The following is a 17,625-nucleotide window of genomic DNA, read 5'->3' as shown; positions in this document are numbered from 1 at the left end:
GGTGGTCTGAGCTAGCGAGGTGACCCAGGACTGACGGGGCATTTAGGGAGGGCAACCACACATCCAGGTTTATTCAGGATAATCCCAGCTTCTGCCTGTTGCGCCTGCTGCCGTGGCATAATTTTACTCTCAAAAGTATCCTCATTTATCCCTGATTGGTGTGGTTCAGTGGACTGGGCGTCATTCTGCAAACCAAAAGGTCGTCAGTTTGATTCCCAGTCCGGGCACATGCCTGGGTTGTGAGCCAGATGTCTGACTGGGGGCGTGTGAGAGGCACTGAATTGATGTTTCTCTCCCTCTTTCTCCCTCCCTTACCCTCTCTTTAAAAATAAATAAATAAATAAAATCTTTTTTTTTTTAAGTACCCTGATTTAGACTATATGGTCTCCCTATCTCTAAAGCAGGGGTTTTCAACTTCAGCACTACTAACACTTTGGACTGGATCATTCTTCATTGTAGGGAGGCTGTCCTGGACATTGTAGGATGTTTAGCAGCACCTTTGGCCTCTACCCACTAGATGCTATTAGCACTTCCCATTTACAACAACCAAAAATGTCTTCAGGGGGTCAAAATCCTCTATTTGAGAGCAACAGCTCTAAGAAGAAGGAGTCACTGTTCTCTAGAACGCTAATGAAAAAGACATAAACCCTAAGCTATTGCCACCATGAGTGCCAGTCTGAGAGCCAAACCAATTGACAGAAATGCAGAAGATCCGATGCCACTGTTTGAACCTTTGGGATCAGGTATATAAAAAGCCCACCCACCACCCCGCCCCAAGACTCCACTCATAGGAGCTAAAATTCCCCTTTTTTTTTTTTCCCTTCAACTAGTTTTTGTTGGCTTTCTCTCACTTGCACCTGAAGGAAATGAATGAGTATATATAGTATGGTTTACGCCAGAAATTTGACCTTTCAAGGAAAAAAAAGCAGGTATTTAGTTTAATTCTAAAACCTAGCTTATGCTTTCCACAAAAATAGACCATCAACTCTTGCTCCAGGGTCAAAAGCAATGAGCTTCTCCACTGAAACCCTAGAACCCCCTCTCTTTGAAGAACCTGCAAGCTTCCTTGCTCCACCTCCCTGAAGGCACACTGTGCGACAGGTCAGTACAGCAGATGGAAAGGGAAGAGCGGGCTGTCTGCACACCGCAGCACCTGCAGAGGCACACCCTTCATAACGATTTCTTCCCTCCAGCAGTCGTTTCTTAAACTCCTTAAAGCCTATTCAGTTAGCTGAAAAGGGAAAGAAAGGCTATTTCTAGATCACAGATAATTACTACATTTTTAACTCTTCCAGGTTCCATTCCCTCCTCTTCTCTCAGACTAAAAGGCAATTTGAAGTTCTAGAATCTCCCTAGATGTTGCCAGAAGCATTTTCTTCTCTGTGGAATCCAAAGAGAAGCAGCACGATTCTACTGGGATAAAACACAAAAATTAGCGGTGTCTTCCAGTGGGGAAAAAAAAAATCTTTTTTCATCTAACACACTTTTTAAAACCAAGATTAAGAAGTATTTGAATGAAGTATTCAACTTTAAGTGCCAGCAGAATGAAGTCTGAAATAAAGGTATTTTTGGTGATTAGAGGGTTGTTTATCCAGACATTTTATTCCTATTTTTTTCTTCCCCTCTCCCGATTATTCTTCTTAATAGTTTAACATCTATATTCCACCCCACCCAGTTCAAACTTACTATGACAACTCTGACAAGTCACACATGATTCATCAACCAGAAAAAGAATGTGTTGGGAGAGAAATTGAAACAATTACTGAAAACTGTTTTGCCATTAAAGTGCATCAGTTAATAATCGACTCAACATTCAAACAAACCTACAAATCTCCCTGGGTGCGCGCCCATCACTCCCACCCCTTCTGTTGCTCAACTAGACGAAGGGTGTTGTCCCCCATGCCCTGGAATCTGAATCTCATCGTCTATACTCAGAGCCACCTTCTGCTCTGGAATATTCCCTGAATCATCACTCTCCCCTCTGTTGGATACTTTCCTCGGCTTGTTCAAATCTCACCCATGAACCAATGACCTGGGAGAGCTGCCACAGGCGCGTGTCTTTTCCTTGCACCGCCTTCTCAACCCTCTGCCACTGGGCTCCCATCCCTGCTGTGCCATGAGCTACTCTCCCAGCTTTTACCAAGGACACTGTCTTGAGAATGCAATGTGACCTGGACTCATGGTACAGTATTCCCTCACTTATCGCGGGTATTACGTTCTAGACCCCCCCGCGATAGGTGAACATCCGCGAAGTAGGAACTTTATATTTATTTTAGTATTTATATACATTTTAAGGCTTTATAAACCCTTCCCACAAACTTATAAACCATTCCCAGTCCCTTATTAACCTTTCCCACTCCCTTATTAACCTTTTCCACACTTTTATAAACACTACTTATGTTCTTAAACATATTCTACACTCTCAAACCTACATAACTTTAACAACATATGTATACAGTACTGCAAAATCCCACGATATAGCAAAAAATCCGCAATAAATAAATATTTTTAAAAGTCCCGTGATACAGTGAGGCCGCGATAAGTGAACCGCGATAAAGAGATGGACTACTGTACTTGACTTCTGTAGCAGGACCCTGTCTGCTCCCGCTTACTTTCTGCAACATTCTCCTTGGCTTGGGCAACGCTCCCTCTCCAGGTATGCCACCTCTCTGCCGAGGCTGCTGCTCTCAAGTATGGTTCTCAGGCTCTTTCACACCCTCCTGAAAAGCTGGTGTTTCTCAGAACTGGCCCTGAGCCACCTGGCCTTCTCTTTCTCCTGCGTTCTCTCTCCAGGCCGGTTTGCTATCCAGTTAGTTGCATGGTGTGCTATGTCCACAAAATCTTCCCATTTCTCTAGCTCTGTTCCCTGGTCCTGAAATACCCACTCATAAGAGAAACACACTACTGTATATGCCCATGGGATATCTCAGAAGCACCTCAGCCTCAACATACTCAAAACCAAAAATGTATCCTCTCTCCCGCAAAAACCTATTCCTCTGGCTGGACCACCTCAGCCAACAGCACTCAGCTGCCCAAGACAGGAACTGAGGAATCATCCTGGATACCTCCTTCCTCCACCCCACACCCAATCACATGCCAAAGCTGGCAGCCCCTAAACCCCGACTTCTCCAGAACCTGCCTCTCCGGCCATCAAAGTCTGGCCTCAGTGACTGACCCCCAGTCCTGCTTACTCCTCAAACACAGTCTCTCAACTGCAGCCAGAGAAACTTTTCTAAAATATAATTCAGAGGACGCCAATCCCCTTTTCAAAATGTTTCAATCACTCCCCGCTGTCCTCAGAATGAAGCCTCAAGTCCTTAACCTGCTTCACCAGGCCCTTCCCAGCCCTACCCCTGTACCGCCCCCCATCACCCCCTTCCGTAGCTCTACTCTGGCTCCCTGCTCCACCCACCCCAGCCCACTGGAGCTGGTCACCCAGCTGCAGCTCATGTTCTCTGTGGCCTCCAGGCCCCATCCTGCTGAGCTTGGAGAATTCTGCCTCCCTACCCTCAGCATGGAATGTTCCTAAGCTTTCCTTCTGGTTTCAGCTTAGAAGATACCACTTCCTTGAAGTCTTCTTTGACGCCCTAACCTAGTTAGTCCTTTAACCCCGGCCAAGCATCTCACTCTTAATAATGTGAATGACATTGTTTGTTTAATTGATCTGTCTCCCCTACTAGAATGCTAACATCTGCAGAGATACAGGGTCTCTTTGCACTGTTAAGTCTCTAGCAACTAGTCCACAATGGGTGGCATTCAATGACCTGAGATGACACTTTTCCCCATTGTCATAAATGACATTATACTAATGATGACAGAGCAGATTTTTACATTTGTTTCTACACTTAGCAAACTCATACAGGGTTCACTGTGGTTCTGACCATTTTCAAAGTGCTTTCCAAGTAATTAACTAATTAATACTAGCAACATTTAGGGAGATAAAATTAGTATCCACATTTTACAGAAGAGGAAACCAAGGCACAGAGAAATTAAGCAAGTTACCCAAAGTCACAAAGTATGTAAGTCTGACTTCAAAGACCGTGGTCTCTAATATCTGTGCTGTGCTGCCTTTGACCTGCATTTCACAAAAGAAAAGCAACACCATCTGTCAGAGTGACAGAAGTGCTATCTGCCAGATTCTCAAATTAATGACATGACAGTGACACTCCACTCCCTTGTACTTTTTTGGCTTTGTCCCCACAACTTGCAAGCAAAGACCTTCAGTAATATGCTGGATGAAAACACACTATTACAGATGTTTTCTCCTATTTAATAAATGAGGGGCCTATGCTCAGCCCAGTGCTTCAAAATATTGTTGGCTTAAAAGAGAGAAAGGAAAAAAAAAAGAGAGAGAGAGAAAGAGAGACTATTCACAAACTTTTGCTACTGCCATTACTAGTAAAGCTGTAAGTGTGCTCAGGTTTAACAAAGGCAGTCAGGATAGCATTCTAAGAAGAAAGAAAAAAGAAGTTGCAGCTCCTCCAGCTCCTGCTCTAGCTCCAGCTTCACCGCTTCCTCCTCCTCCTCTTTCTCCTCCTCCTCCCATGAGCCAAGCAGAGTTCTAAGACCCTTTAATATGTAACATGAGGAATAAATACCACCACCCCATGAGGGACCTTACTATCTCCATTTTACAGAAAGTTAGGCACTGAGGGTTTAAGTCACTTGCCCAAGGTCACACTACTAATAAATAGCAGAGCCAACGTTTATAGTCAGAGACAAAAGCGTTCATTTTTTTGAGTATGAAACATCCTATATTCAGACCTGGGGTGACATTACTTGAGCCAAATTGACTTCCTCCAGCCACACGCCTCACCATGACTCACGACAAGATGGTGTCGGAAGGCAGACGGAGCCTGTGGGTGAACAAGTCAATGAGGAAGGAAAAAAATCACACTCACCACTGAGGTATTAAGTGGCACCGAGTTAACATCTTCCTCAGGAAACACGAGGAGAAAATTCTAGTTCAACCAGGGAGGCAGGCCTAGCAGTGGTAGCAAGACAGTGATTCCAATAGCAGATCATGAAGCTTAAAGAGATGCGTGCCCTTCGCATGTAGTGTCAGGGAGTTTTCAGTGTGATTGTTTGTTTGTTTAAAGAGAAGGGTGTCAAGGCTTTCTCATTACAGAAGCATCCCCTTGGCAAGTCTATAAATTACGCTCCTATATTAAGAGAATCAAGTAAAGCAGGCTGTGCTTCCTGTTTGTTTGGAGGCCTAATGCAAAATACCGACCAATCCCTGCCTAAAAATCACGTTCATCTGACCTAACTAGACTGTCAGTGCTTAATACTCATTTTGTTTATGAATACAAATATTTTTCCTCCACCTACTATTATTGGAAGTCGAGTTTCAATAAAGCAAAAAGGATTTTAAAGATTTTTTTTTTTTTTTTTTTTTGGTTTGTGCATCTTACAGCCCTGAAATTTAAACTGTTTTTGCTCTGATGGTCTTATTTATAGATTGTTGTCAAAGCTAGTGTTTTAAATTTTATAAAATTAATTACAATATGGCTTTCATAATGAATATATTCTCTAAATATAACATTTTACAATAAAAAAATACATAGATATAAGGTACACCATAGAACATCTTATTTTACATCAAATCAATTAACAAAGACTTTTTTTTTTCCCTACAAGTGTCATTTAAAGAGTAAACTAAATTAAATAGAGCTACATGTAACCCCATGGGTAAATCTCACACATACGTTGTTGAGGGGAAAAGAAGCTGCAGAACACATATAGGACACATATATAAAGTCTAAAGACATGCAAAATGTACTATTATTTAGGAATGCATTTGGATGAATTAAAATTCCAGGGAATAATAAACCAGATTTGAGATAGTTGCTACTGGAGAAGCTTTTATGTCTTAAATCGAGGGGCAAATACAGAGATGTCTATAATGAGATTCTTAATATATTTTTATATTTCTAAAATATCTCACAAACTTTTAAAGGAAAAAAGCCTAATACGGCATGTAGAGAAGGCAACAAATAGATGTTTCTCTGTTTCTCTCTCTCTCTCTCTCCCCTCCTCCCCCACCCCCCTGCCCCACTCCTCTCAATAAGGAAGTATTTTTTCTAGTGGAGGTCTGTATCTAGTAAGCGCTTCTAAATCCACACCATCTCTGAAGTATAAACTATATAAATTAGCAATCGGTTTGACTTATAATAATCATCCCAGGGAGCCTTAAAATTCATATTTTAAGTTATGGTCATTGGGCTGAGCTAATAAGAATAGTCTCCTAACTAGATCATGAAATGTATACACATTCCTGATAACCAGGATTTATAACTTCCCCTAAAAGCAGACCGCAGCCACACCCCTTCAGGGAGACAGCTTATAATTGTGGTTAAGGGTTTTAGAGTCAGACAAATGTGGGTTCACATTCCAGCTCCACCACTGACAAATTGAGTGATCTGGACAAGCTATTAACCTCTGTAAATTCAGTATCCTAATCTCTAAAATGGGGTAAATGATAACATACTTCATTAAGTCCTCGTGTTAAATAGTATAATGCCTACCCTGAATTTAACACTAACTAAAGCAAATAGTAAATGCTTAATAAAAGTTAGCAACTATTATTAAAATAATTTAAATTATATACACCTTAAAGAATATAAAGCATGTTTTAGATGTGGCTTGGAATCACCTACTTGTCTCTGGAATGGAATTTCACTGAAAGAAGCTTAGTAAAACCTCCAAGACACCCTTAATCAGATTAATAATCTGGAAATGTCTACACACTCTTCTACAAATCCTGAAACAAAGCCAACTTTTATTTAAACAAGATATAGAAAGTCAAAGGCAATGAGAGACAACATCAAATCTCCTAAGTGAACATTTTCATAGCTATCTAACATCAAACTTCAAAACAGCAACAAAAGACACCACGTGTTGTTAACCGTGGCCAAATGTAAACAGTTCACCTATTCACTGCCACAGTCAGCAATCACTTAAAGCATGATTTATAGTAACTTGCAGACTACAAGATATTTTTTTCTTTTTCGTAATTCCCGCCTCTCTTACGATGCAAAAAACAAAAATCATAAGGTGAATATATGGCTATTAGAGTCACAGGTTTCAAAACAGCTCCCTTAGGAATTTGTCCTGGGCACTTGAATGATTCTTTTGCAGAGAGCAGGATTACCTAATAGCTCTTCAGAATACCCAGCCCTCTTAGGAGATTCCCTCACTGCCTTCTGAGAATTTCTTCCTGTGACTTTCCCTTAGCAAACACAAGCACTGTCCATTAACTGTGGTGTTAGGCTTTCCTGCATGTTAAACACTCAAGTTAACACCCTCCAAAAGTATCACTGTAATGTTTAAGCATCTGAAGGCTCCGGTCATTGTGGGATCGTCTCAGGACCGTGAGCAGTGCCCTCCTGCACCTCCCCACTCCTCCTGATGGTCCCCTGGAAGTGGGGCCTGCTGCTGACTGCAGGAGCTTCAGCAGCAGACGGCTTGCCTAGATTCCCAACGGTCTTCGTGACGCCTTCTACTTCATCTTCAAATCTTTGTGTATCAGAAATAAATTCTGGAAACTATTTTCCCAACATGCCACTTAGCTTTTATTTAACAACACACCTTCAAGATTTTCCAGCATCCAGAGAGCTACATTCAAACCTTGGAAGCCCTTCCATAGTTTGACAAGTTTGCCGATCTCGCTCACCAGTAATGACGATTTAGACAAATGTACTCTTGGGATAAATAATCACTTAAAAGGTGAAATACTAGTCTCTGGGGCAGAGCAGCTATTTTTCAGTCAAGAAAGGGACCTTGATATTAAAATATGTACCTCAATTTAGATAATACATCATAATGGTTAACATACGAGTGCTTATTCTGAACACTTAACATGTATTTACTGATTTAATCCAACTAGTAACCCTTTATGGTAGAAAGAATTATAATCTATTTTTACAGATGACAACATCGATATAGAAAAGCTAAGTAACCTGACCACAGTCCCCTGTTAGCGAATGGTTGACTATGCTGTGGACCCACACACACTAATACGTCAGCCTCCGATCTTAATCTTCTGTACCATCCTGTCTCATCAGCTATTTTAAAGATTAAACACAAAAATATCCTCCTCCTCCTCTTCTGAAAGTCAACAACACTCCCTAGTGCCCCCGCCCCCCAGAAAAACACTACTCAAAAAGGAGGTTGTCCAAGGCACCAGAGCAGTTGGGGGGGGGGGTGGCGGGCAATGTGTCAGACACGGAGAATAAGAACACCAGATAACTGACCAGGGAAACAGTCTAAACAAACAGGCTCCTGCAGCTGGAGGGCTCTAAATAAGAACTCCTCTAAGCGCAGTCGGGGACCACCTGCAGTGCGGAAAGTATCTGAAGCTTTTAAAGCCTGTCTGGGTCCACCCCCAGCTCCATTCTGATAGTAAATAAGTAATTATTTTTACATCAAGTCTACATTCATATTGGAGACCAGCCCCCTGTAGTAAAATCCCCTAGGGAGAGTTTAAGACTTATTCCAGACCACATCCTGAAGTGTGTTGGGGGGGCGGGCATCCATGTGATTTATTTGGGGCAATGAACAGAAATGAGTATTCCTTTCCATGAAGAGAAAAAATATATTTTTAAATAGCATCTTATCTCTATACCTCTCTAAATTCCACATAATAGGAGCACCGGCACAAAATTGACAACTATACCATTCCATCAAAATTAGGATCCTATGCAGCAGAAAACTGCTGTCCCAGGAGGGTTTCAGGCACAGAACAATCTGCGGCTCCCACAGGGGCATGGGAAATCAGACCCAGTTGGTACCTCTCTGCTCCACAGTCCTCCCACTGGCTCCACTCGCAGTCCCACGATAGTGGCAGAGGTCTAGGCCATGCAGCCAGACACCACAGAAGAGTCAAGAACCCCTTTTAGGAGACTCCTCGCACAAAAGGAAACCTTTCCCAAAGTCTCCACCAGACTTTCCACCCTGTCTCACCAGCCAGAACTGAGCCACCTCCTCATCTTTAAACTAGTTACCAGCCCAGACAATAGGTTTACCAAAACTTTGTTAGAGTTCAGTGATTCTCAGCCCTGGTTGCATGAGTCTTTTACAGCTTCCCACGTGATTCTACGACTGTAAACCACCGAGTTAGACTAATCACTTTTCCCTGGGTTACCTGGGAGACGATTGTAGACCCTTGAACAAAATTTAGGTTGTCAGAGAGAGAAAAAAAAGGTTGGCCGGGCAAACAGAATCTACACAACCACTTACATCTGCGTTTTCAACACCATTTTATTCACTTCTCAAGGCTTCCGCAGCAGTCCCATTTACAAATAAGGAAACTGAGGCTCAAGTTCATAAAGTGAGATTCTCTTCAAGTCTTCCAAATTTCCCTTTGTTTCAATGCAACAGCAACTTGAGATATTTCTCCTGAAAGGAATTACCACATGAACCATTTCTCAGAGACATACACACAAAGACAGCAAAAGGGAACTTTTATGTTGTCCTGAGAAAAACAAAGCAAAAATCATTAAAATAAATAGCAAAGCCTTGAAAAGTACAAAAACCAAGACTTGGATGACTGAAATTCTAGTCCTGGCTGCCGCTAACATCTTTTTCCATATCTGTGATAAGAGCAGGTTCACATATGAGGGCCCCTCCAGCTTTTCTTTTTTTTTTCTCTCTCTCTTTTCTGTTTCTCCCTCTCTCTCTCTCTCTCTCTCTCTCTCTCTCTCTCACACACACACACACACACACACACACGCACGCAGCTAGACAATCCAAATTTATTGTACTAACGAACATTTTATATACCCATGTAAGGGCTTTAAAACTATGTATTTCCCTCTAGCACAGACCCATTCAAGAATACATAATGTGAAATTTATGACAAAAGCATATGTGGCTTATTGCCGTTTCTGGCAAATATTCCACACGTTTCTACAAATCCCAAGCATCCGAAACTACACAGACATCAGGTAAAAAGCTTACAAAAGTTTAAATTGTACTGAAAGAGGACACTGGTTATTCTAGGAAAGGAAAGGAAAGGAATAGGGAAAAAAGGACTAAAAAAGCCATTTAAACAAAGACTCCATTGAACTGAGTGAATGATCTCCCACTTTACCACATAAGACAGCGATCCCGGACGCTTCTCTCTGGGGCTCCCCCGCCCCCGGCCCCCTCTGCTATCTGCACCCCACACAGATGTCACGTCCTATCTCTCAGCCATCTCTTTCCCACTATGTCTGGCTTCTGCTAAAAAACCTTCAGTGATCTCCGCAGGATGAAGTCCCCATTCCCAACCTTGCTTTTATGGATCTCCACAATCTGAAACTGACCTTCCCATTCATCCCATTCTCCTCCTCGAAAGGAAATCTCTATTCCAGCCAAACTGGTCTGCTCATCGTCCTCAAACGCTGTGGTGTTCTGGTTTCTTCTCGACTGTCTCCAGTCTGACAAGATTCCATTTCTTACTTAAAACACCAAAGAGTTCCCAAACTTCCAGCAAACCTTCTCCACTCTGACCTACAACCAACTCTTGTTCCTGGCTCATCACTGAATTAGTAACCTTTACCATGTTTGTCTGTGCACCCTTTGTTTCTTCGAGAACTTAGCACAATACAGAGAAGACATGTTTCCTAGACTGAACTTTATTCAACTCGAGGACAATGAACTCATGTACCTCTGTTTATCTCAATCCCAATATTTAACAAATTGTAGGTGCTAAGTAGTTTTCTGATTGCTACATAACTGAACTCAGCAGTAAGCCGTAGGTCCCATATAACACCCTCCAGTTTCTTTAAATATTTATGCAATATCCAAAGCATCAAGGCAATCAAAATTACATAAATCCAACAAGTATTTGTGCGTGCAGGAGGCATCTTACAGGGCAAATGAAAACAGAAACCACTTAACACACAATTCTGAAAATGCACAAAATGCCATATCTGCAAAAACAATGTAAAACACCTCAAGACATAAGCAGTCTATCCTAGCTGATCGTTATTCTTGCTGCAGCTCCTCTGCCTCATGTCCTTCCTGGACTTCTTGACTCTCAGATGTTATGGAAAGGCTCAGCTGGTTAGGCAAATGATTGACCGGGCTGCAATTTCAAATGAACTAATCAAGCAATTTCCAAACACTGCAGAACCTTACTCGCTAAATGCCTCTTAGAAGTAGGACAAGAGAAACTGGACACAAAAGAATTAAGTGACCTGCCCAGCTGTCATGTAGCCAGGTCCTAACAGTGAAGGCGACTTAAACTCAGGTGTCCTGACTTAAGTCCAGTGCTCTTAATCTTTTATAGGAACTAGAAGTAAATTTGACCGAGCAAGCTGGGCAAAGGCAATGTCTTCCAAACTAGACAAAAAGCCTGTAAGCTAAAGCTGTGTTTTTATCATCTCCTGGGAAAGAATTTAAGTTTATTACACATGATGACAAAAAGGATACTTTCTGGTTCCTCTCTTAAGCATGATTATAAATTATGTTTCTTATAGTAAACAACAAGAATTAAAAGCAATACGATACTAATTTACAAACTCACGCAAGTCTACATTCTGGGGAGGAAGGCTGACAGCTGGCCCCCCAGATGCACTAGCTGCTGCTGGAACACCGGGCATGTGTCCTGTTTGGCAGAAGAGCTAATATGCAGTCACATAAATAGCTTTCTACTAGTGGCCAAACTGGCTTTGCCATCTGTCTCTCTCCACGCCAAAGCCTCTCTCAGCAGCGCCCTGGCTCCAGAGGGAGCTGCTTCAGCCAGTAAGAGAGAAGGTACACCCCTCCAACCAGTGACACTGATTAACACCAAGCTGCAGAAGAGTCCTCTTCCTCATGACCACTGTGTGTGCGCACACGCACACACTGCCTTTCTCCTTGCCTCCGCCTTTGTACACTCACTCCTACATGTTCACAGACCCTCCATACTTTCTACCCCACACACACCCAATGCCAAGGCCCTGGAGAGACAGCCATCAAATAAGCCCACTAGTCACATGCCCCAAACAAAGTGATTCCCTATCCTCTTTTTGCAACATCAAAGAGGTCACGGAACTGAAAGGAACCTTGGACATCATCCAGAGCAGCTGAGTGACTTGCTTCCAAAATTACAAGGATGGTTCACTGGATTCTTCCCATTAAACCTTATTCCAACTTATTCATTAAGTGAACGTTTACTATTCCAGGCACTGCGCTGTCGACTTGAGACAGTCTGTTCAGTATGTTTAATCTTCCTTTAATGCAAAGGAGAGGATGCCTGGGACACGAAGTATTTTTCCTAGAGGTGATGTCTACAAACAAACAAGCATACAAGGATCAAGCTCCCAAGGCTGGAAATTACTGAATTGAGAACTAGGGAAAAGATAAAGATGTTAACACAAATTTGAGTGGCTGGATATTGCCGCCTCCCTGTCTGCTGTATGGGCAGGCCTTTTTAAGACAGAACAGGGAGCACCCAGAGGCATCCTCAGACGGGTTATAGGTTACAGGTGTGGTCAGGCTGCCCAGTTTCTCACTGGAACTAATGTCTCCCCATGAACAGCAGCATCACCAACTCAGCGTTCCAGCACGAATTTCAACCCACTTCCCTCCTAAAAAAAGACTCCTCTCGGATCCTCAGACAGCTACAGATGCACACACACCACAATTTCTCCTGTGGCCACCTCACTTCCGAGTCTTTCAACAGACAGAGAAGAACCGGGGAGGAAGGCATCCAACTTGACCGGGGTGGAATTCCCTATTTGCGGGCGGCGCTCCCTGGGGCCAGTGAGCAGGCTGTCTGCTCAACCCTTACGAGGCCAATCCTTGACCCCTCCTCAGCGCAGGAGGAGGGAAGGAATGTGCAGAAAGCAGCTCGACGCCAGGGAGACTTTCTGGTTTGACACAGTGAGGGACCCGGGATGAGAGTGTCCGGGAAGCTCGGAAATTGCAATTGGACATCCAGCTGTTTTTCAAAGAATCCTCAGTAAAGTTATTTAGAAAGATCACGAGGCAAAACTGGTAAAGTAGAACTGATGTTTCTGTTTCGTAGGAGGCTGTGAGCAGCTTTAGGGTGCAGTGAAATCTGCCCTTGGGCGGTCCGGCGGGGAACTCTGGCACCGAGGAGCACTCGGCCGGGGCTGGCGGCCGGGTCTCCCCGCACGGCTCCCGGCTCTGGCCGCCGAAAAGGGGTAAGAGCAGGAAAGACGACTTAGAACCAAGCTGCCTGGGAGCCCGGGAGAAAGGACCCCAGGCCTTCCCAGCCCCGAATGAACCCCCTGTTCCTCCCGCCGCTGGCCCACCCCACCCCCGCCCCCCGGGGAGAGAGGCTCCGAAGCGCCCGGTCCCGCTTACTTTTGGTCGCCGCAATGAGGTTCTTCCCATCCTTGATGAGCTCTTTGATGAACTTGTTGGTCCTCTCGAGCTCCGCTTCGTGCGCGCGGATCCTCTCCCTGAACCACGGGCTGTCGAGGTAGCAGTCGCTGAACTCCAGGGGCTGCAGCCCCATGACTGCAGCCGTCCGCGCGCACAGCCAGCCAGCCACCCGCGCGCGCCGCTACAGCCCAAGCCCAGCGTGGCGGCCGCGGCCAGGTGCGGAGCCGCGCGGCCAAGTCCCGAAGAAGCTAGCAGCCCCGGGCGAGCGGCGAGCGCGGCGCGGACATGTCCCTCGGAGCCGAGTCTGGCCGCAGCGAGGACTGCGCGCCCCACTACCGACCGCCCAGCCGAAGCTCCGGAGCCCTCGGCCACGCCCCGCGCGGCCCCCGCGCCCAACACCCTCCCCGAGGCGCGAGGCCGCCCCGCCCTGGGTGCCTCCCCGGCCCGCCCCGCGCTTCCCCGCTCGCCCCCTTGTTTTTTCCTCCCGCCTCCTTTCTTCCTCTCCTCCACTCCGTTCCCTTCCTTTCCCGGGACGCCTCTTCCTTCTCTTCCCCCCGCGCAGTCGCCCCTCCTCTTCCTTCCGAGGTTCCCTCGCTCTAGAATTTCGTCCCGCGGCTCTTCTGCAGCCCCGGAGCGCGTGCCCCTCCTCTTTTCTTCGGCTCCCGTCTTCGGGGTGACTCAGTGTCGGTTCCCCGAGGCAGAGAACTCGACCGGGACAAGGAAGGGGAGTCTTAGTAGCAGTCTGATCCCCGCAGCCGGACGACAGAATTCAGAGGTCTGCTTGCTAGGGTAAACGACTGACTCATCTCGGTTCTCCTGGAACGGGCCGCCAGCTGTGAATGGGCTCGCACGCAGGGCGCGCTCTTCCTTAATCACGTTCCTGGTTCGCTGAGAAGAAAAAAGCAGAGTAAATCTCCGCTTTAGATTGAAAGCCTTACAAAGGCAGGCGGCATCTGACCCTCCGAGTATCCACAATGAAAGACTTGGGAGGGACAGGGTAGCTAAACCACTGAAGGGTAGTTTCTGTAGTATTCAGCGGATTGCGTTGGCTTGGGTAGGTAGAGATGGTCTTTATGGTTCTAAAAATAACCACCGGAAAACAAATGCCAGGTTCTGTGTGGTTTTCACAAGGTGGGGGTAACGATCGAACGAGAATTTGGGTCAGTGCACCTGGAAGAGGTAACTGGTTGTTCCGTGTGTTCTGAAACAACTCAAATGTGTCCCTAAAAAAGTTAAGCCTTTTAAAATTACTAAAATTTATACCAGAAAAGTCAATTGTTCATTATAGTAACTTCACAATGGCAACTAACAACTTATTACCCAATTATTACGGGCCAGGAACACACTGGAAACTCTACATAAAACTTTTTACAAGCTCGCAACATGTTTACATATGCAGCCTTACTAAGAATGTTAATATCACGAAGAAACTTTAAAGTGACTGTTTAAAACGTTCGGTCTGGAAGCGGGTAATTAAGGATCTGTTTGGACAGCATGTTGTAGGAGTGTAACCCTCAGGACCAAGTTAAATAAGCCTCCTACTCAAAAAGCTCTTTTGTTACAAAACAGCACTGGTGAGTGCCTAACTCAAAGATAAACAGATAAACATTGTAACTTTAATATCCATCTTCCAGAGATCTCAAAATGTTTTACAAATAACTTTTAGGTGTTGACAGCATTAGTACCCTACTAAAATCAGCAGGGGGGTGGGAGGGGGAATCTACACAGGAAAAAAATAAATAAAAGAAGCAAATGAATAGGGGAAAGACACCCAAGAATGGAAGGGATGTAAACAAACAGCAAGAGCCTGGCAAAACAGCCACACACCGACAGACCCTCAATCCTCTGGGGGAAACCCTAAAACTTTCCTCATAAGAAAGGGCTACTGACGCTTCCGCAAAGGGTTAAACACAGGGTTAACATGTGAGCCAGGGACTCTACTCCCTAGGTAGAAACCCAAGAGATTTGAAAACATGTCCACACAAATACAATACTTGTTTATGGCAGCTTTTTCGGGATAGCCAAAAAGTGGAATCAACCCAAACGTCCATTGGCTGATGAACAGGTGAACGAAGTGTGTGTATCTACACAGTAGAATATCAGGAATATCAGCTGCTGTAAAAAGGAATGAAGTATTCATGCATGCTACAACTCTATGAACCTTGAAAACATGATGCTAGGTCACAAAAGACCACGTATATTATTCAATATGAAATCTATGGAGACAGACAGTAGATTATTGGTTGCCAGGGGCTGGAGACTGGCATAGAGGTAAAGGATTCCTTTGGGGGATGATGAAAATAATTGAAACTTAGATTTTGGTAATGGTCACACAACTCTGAATATAGGAAATATATCCATTAATTATACACTTTAAACGGGTCAAATTTTTTTTGGTATGTGAAATATAACTCGATTTTAAAAGAGGGGCTACTTTGGCCAGGTTGCTCAGTTGGCTGAAGCATCATCCCATGTATCAAAGAGGTTGCAGGCTGGATCCTTGGTCTGGGTGCATGCAGGGGGTGGCCAGTCAATGTTTCTCACATTGATGTTTCTCTCTCTCTCCCTTTTTCTCTTTCTAAAATCAGTAAAAACATATCCTTGAGTGAGGATTTTAAAAAAAGAAAAAAGAAAAACGTTAGCCCTGGCTGGTGTGGCTCAGTGGATTGAGCACCGGCTTGCAAACGCAAAGGTCAGTGGTTTGATTCCCAGTCAGGGCACATGCCCAGCTGCATGCCAGGTCCCCAGTTGGGGGTGCATGGGAGGCAACCAGGTGTGCAAGAGGCAACCAATCGATGTATCTATCTCTCACACATAGATGTTTCTCTCCCTCTCTTTCTCCCTTCCCAGCTCTCTAAAATTAAATAAAATCTAAAAAATAAAAAATAACTTTAAAAAATATTAAAAAGAGGAGCTGCTTCGAAAATGCCTCTTCTGCCTTATCACTTTGCGCTCCCAGCCACAAACACTCTGGTTTATTCAATGTGGCCAGTTCTTTAAATATTTGGACCAAAACAAGTTGCTTAAAATAATTTCCCAACATTGCAAAAAGCATTGTTACTTGTGCCTTTACTCACACACACCCCAAACAGCGTAAAACAGCAGGTAGATACCAACCTTAATATTAAATAAGTCTACTTTTGTAATCACCAAGAGTGGAAGGACCTAGTTAGTTTTTCTTTATTCAATTACACCTTGTACTGTGCCCGGTAGAGATTATCAGTCACTGTGCAATGAATGGGAAGTATGATCAAGTGAAGAGAAAGCTTATGATACAGTGGAAAGATAGAAATTTAGGAGCTCCAAGTCCGTTTCACTACTTAATAGTTGTACAACCTTGCCTAAGGTCAATTTTCTGTAAATCGCGGTCTTGCCACCATGGAATAGAGATTGCAACTACAGGCTGGTTGAGACGATTTAATGAAACTGTTTGTAAAGCACCTGTTGAAAGTTATGATAATGATGAAGATAAGAAGAAGGAGGCTGGGGAGGGTGGGCTGAAGAGAGCCATGAGGGACAGGAGAGAGAGAGATGGAGATTACACCTATCAATATGGAATAGATTTGGGGGGTAGGGGAGCCTCCCCCTTAAACCACAGCATTAAACCATGTAAGACAGAATTCAAGGAAAATGATCACAAAAGCAGATGCTACTAAGTGCCCAGGTCTCCTCTCTAGTTCATCAATAATTCATTCTTCCCACAAACGTGTGTGAGTCTCTCTCTGTGTGAGGCACCACACTAGGTGTTGGTGACACAGCAGTCAGTATACAGAACCGACAGTGTCTGTCCTCACTGTGCCTTTGGTCTCTGGAGGGAGACTGACATTATACCACCCTCCCAAAAAATTCATGCAAATATATGTATCTAATTAAAAATTAAAAGACCATACAGTTAAAGGGTGTGTGAGAGGTTATCATTGAGGGACCTGATAGAAACTGGAAGTGGGGTCAAGGAAGACTTAATGAGGAAATCATTTCATCAGTGACCAGAAGAATCAGTAGGAGTTGGCCATTGAATAGGGGGTGTGAGCAGAGTAACCCAGGCAGGGAACGGGCCTGTGTAAGCCCCTGGGATGGGAAGAGTCTGGTACATTGAAGAGACTAACAGAGAAGGTCAGGGGGCTGAGCGTAGTCAGCGAGAGATATCGGCTCAAGATAATGCTGGGTGGTGGAGGGTGGGTAGGGGTCAGATCTTGCAAAGTCTCATGGACCATATTTAGGATTTTGGGTTGTATCCTCAGGCTATCAGGAGGCCTTAAAGAGTTTTCAGCATGGTGGTAATGTGATCTGGTTTGTGTTTTCTAG

The 17,625-nt window shown here is 44.3% G+C and overlaps 1 protein-coding gene across 1 annotated transcript in view; it reads right to left on the bottom strand.

Annotated features, from left to right (window-relative positions):
* ARHGAP10 (Rho GTPase activating protein 10) overlaps positions 1-13,692 on the bottom strand; it is a 241,608-nt gene extending 227,916 nt beyond the window's left edge. Inside the window, exon 1 of the mRNA XM_090290426.1 lies at positions 13,300-13,692. Within this exon, the coding sequence (XP_090146552.1) occupies positions 13,300-13,453 (154 nt within the window). The 5' untranslated portion in view covers positions 13,454-13,692. The remainder of the gene's footprint in view (positions 1-13,299) is intronic.
* Between the last annotated feature and the right edge of the window lie 3,933 nt (positions 13,693-17,625).

This window comes from Furipterus horrens, unplaced genomic scaffold, assembly GCF_987537825.1.
Source record: "Furipterus horrens unplaced genomic scaffold, mFurHor1.1.pri manual_scaffold_10, whole genome shotgun sequence".
Taxonomy (NCBI): domain Eukaryota; kingdom Metazoa; phylum Chordata; class Mammalia; order Chiroptera; family Furipteridae; genus Furipterus; species Furipterus horrens.
Note: the sequence above shows the minus strand (reverse complement) of the source record. Positions and strands in the feature narration are given on the sequence as shown.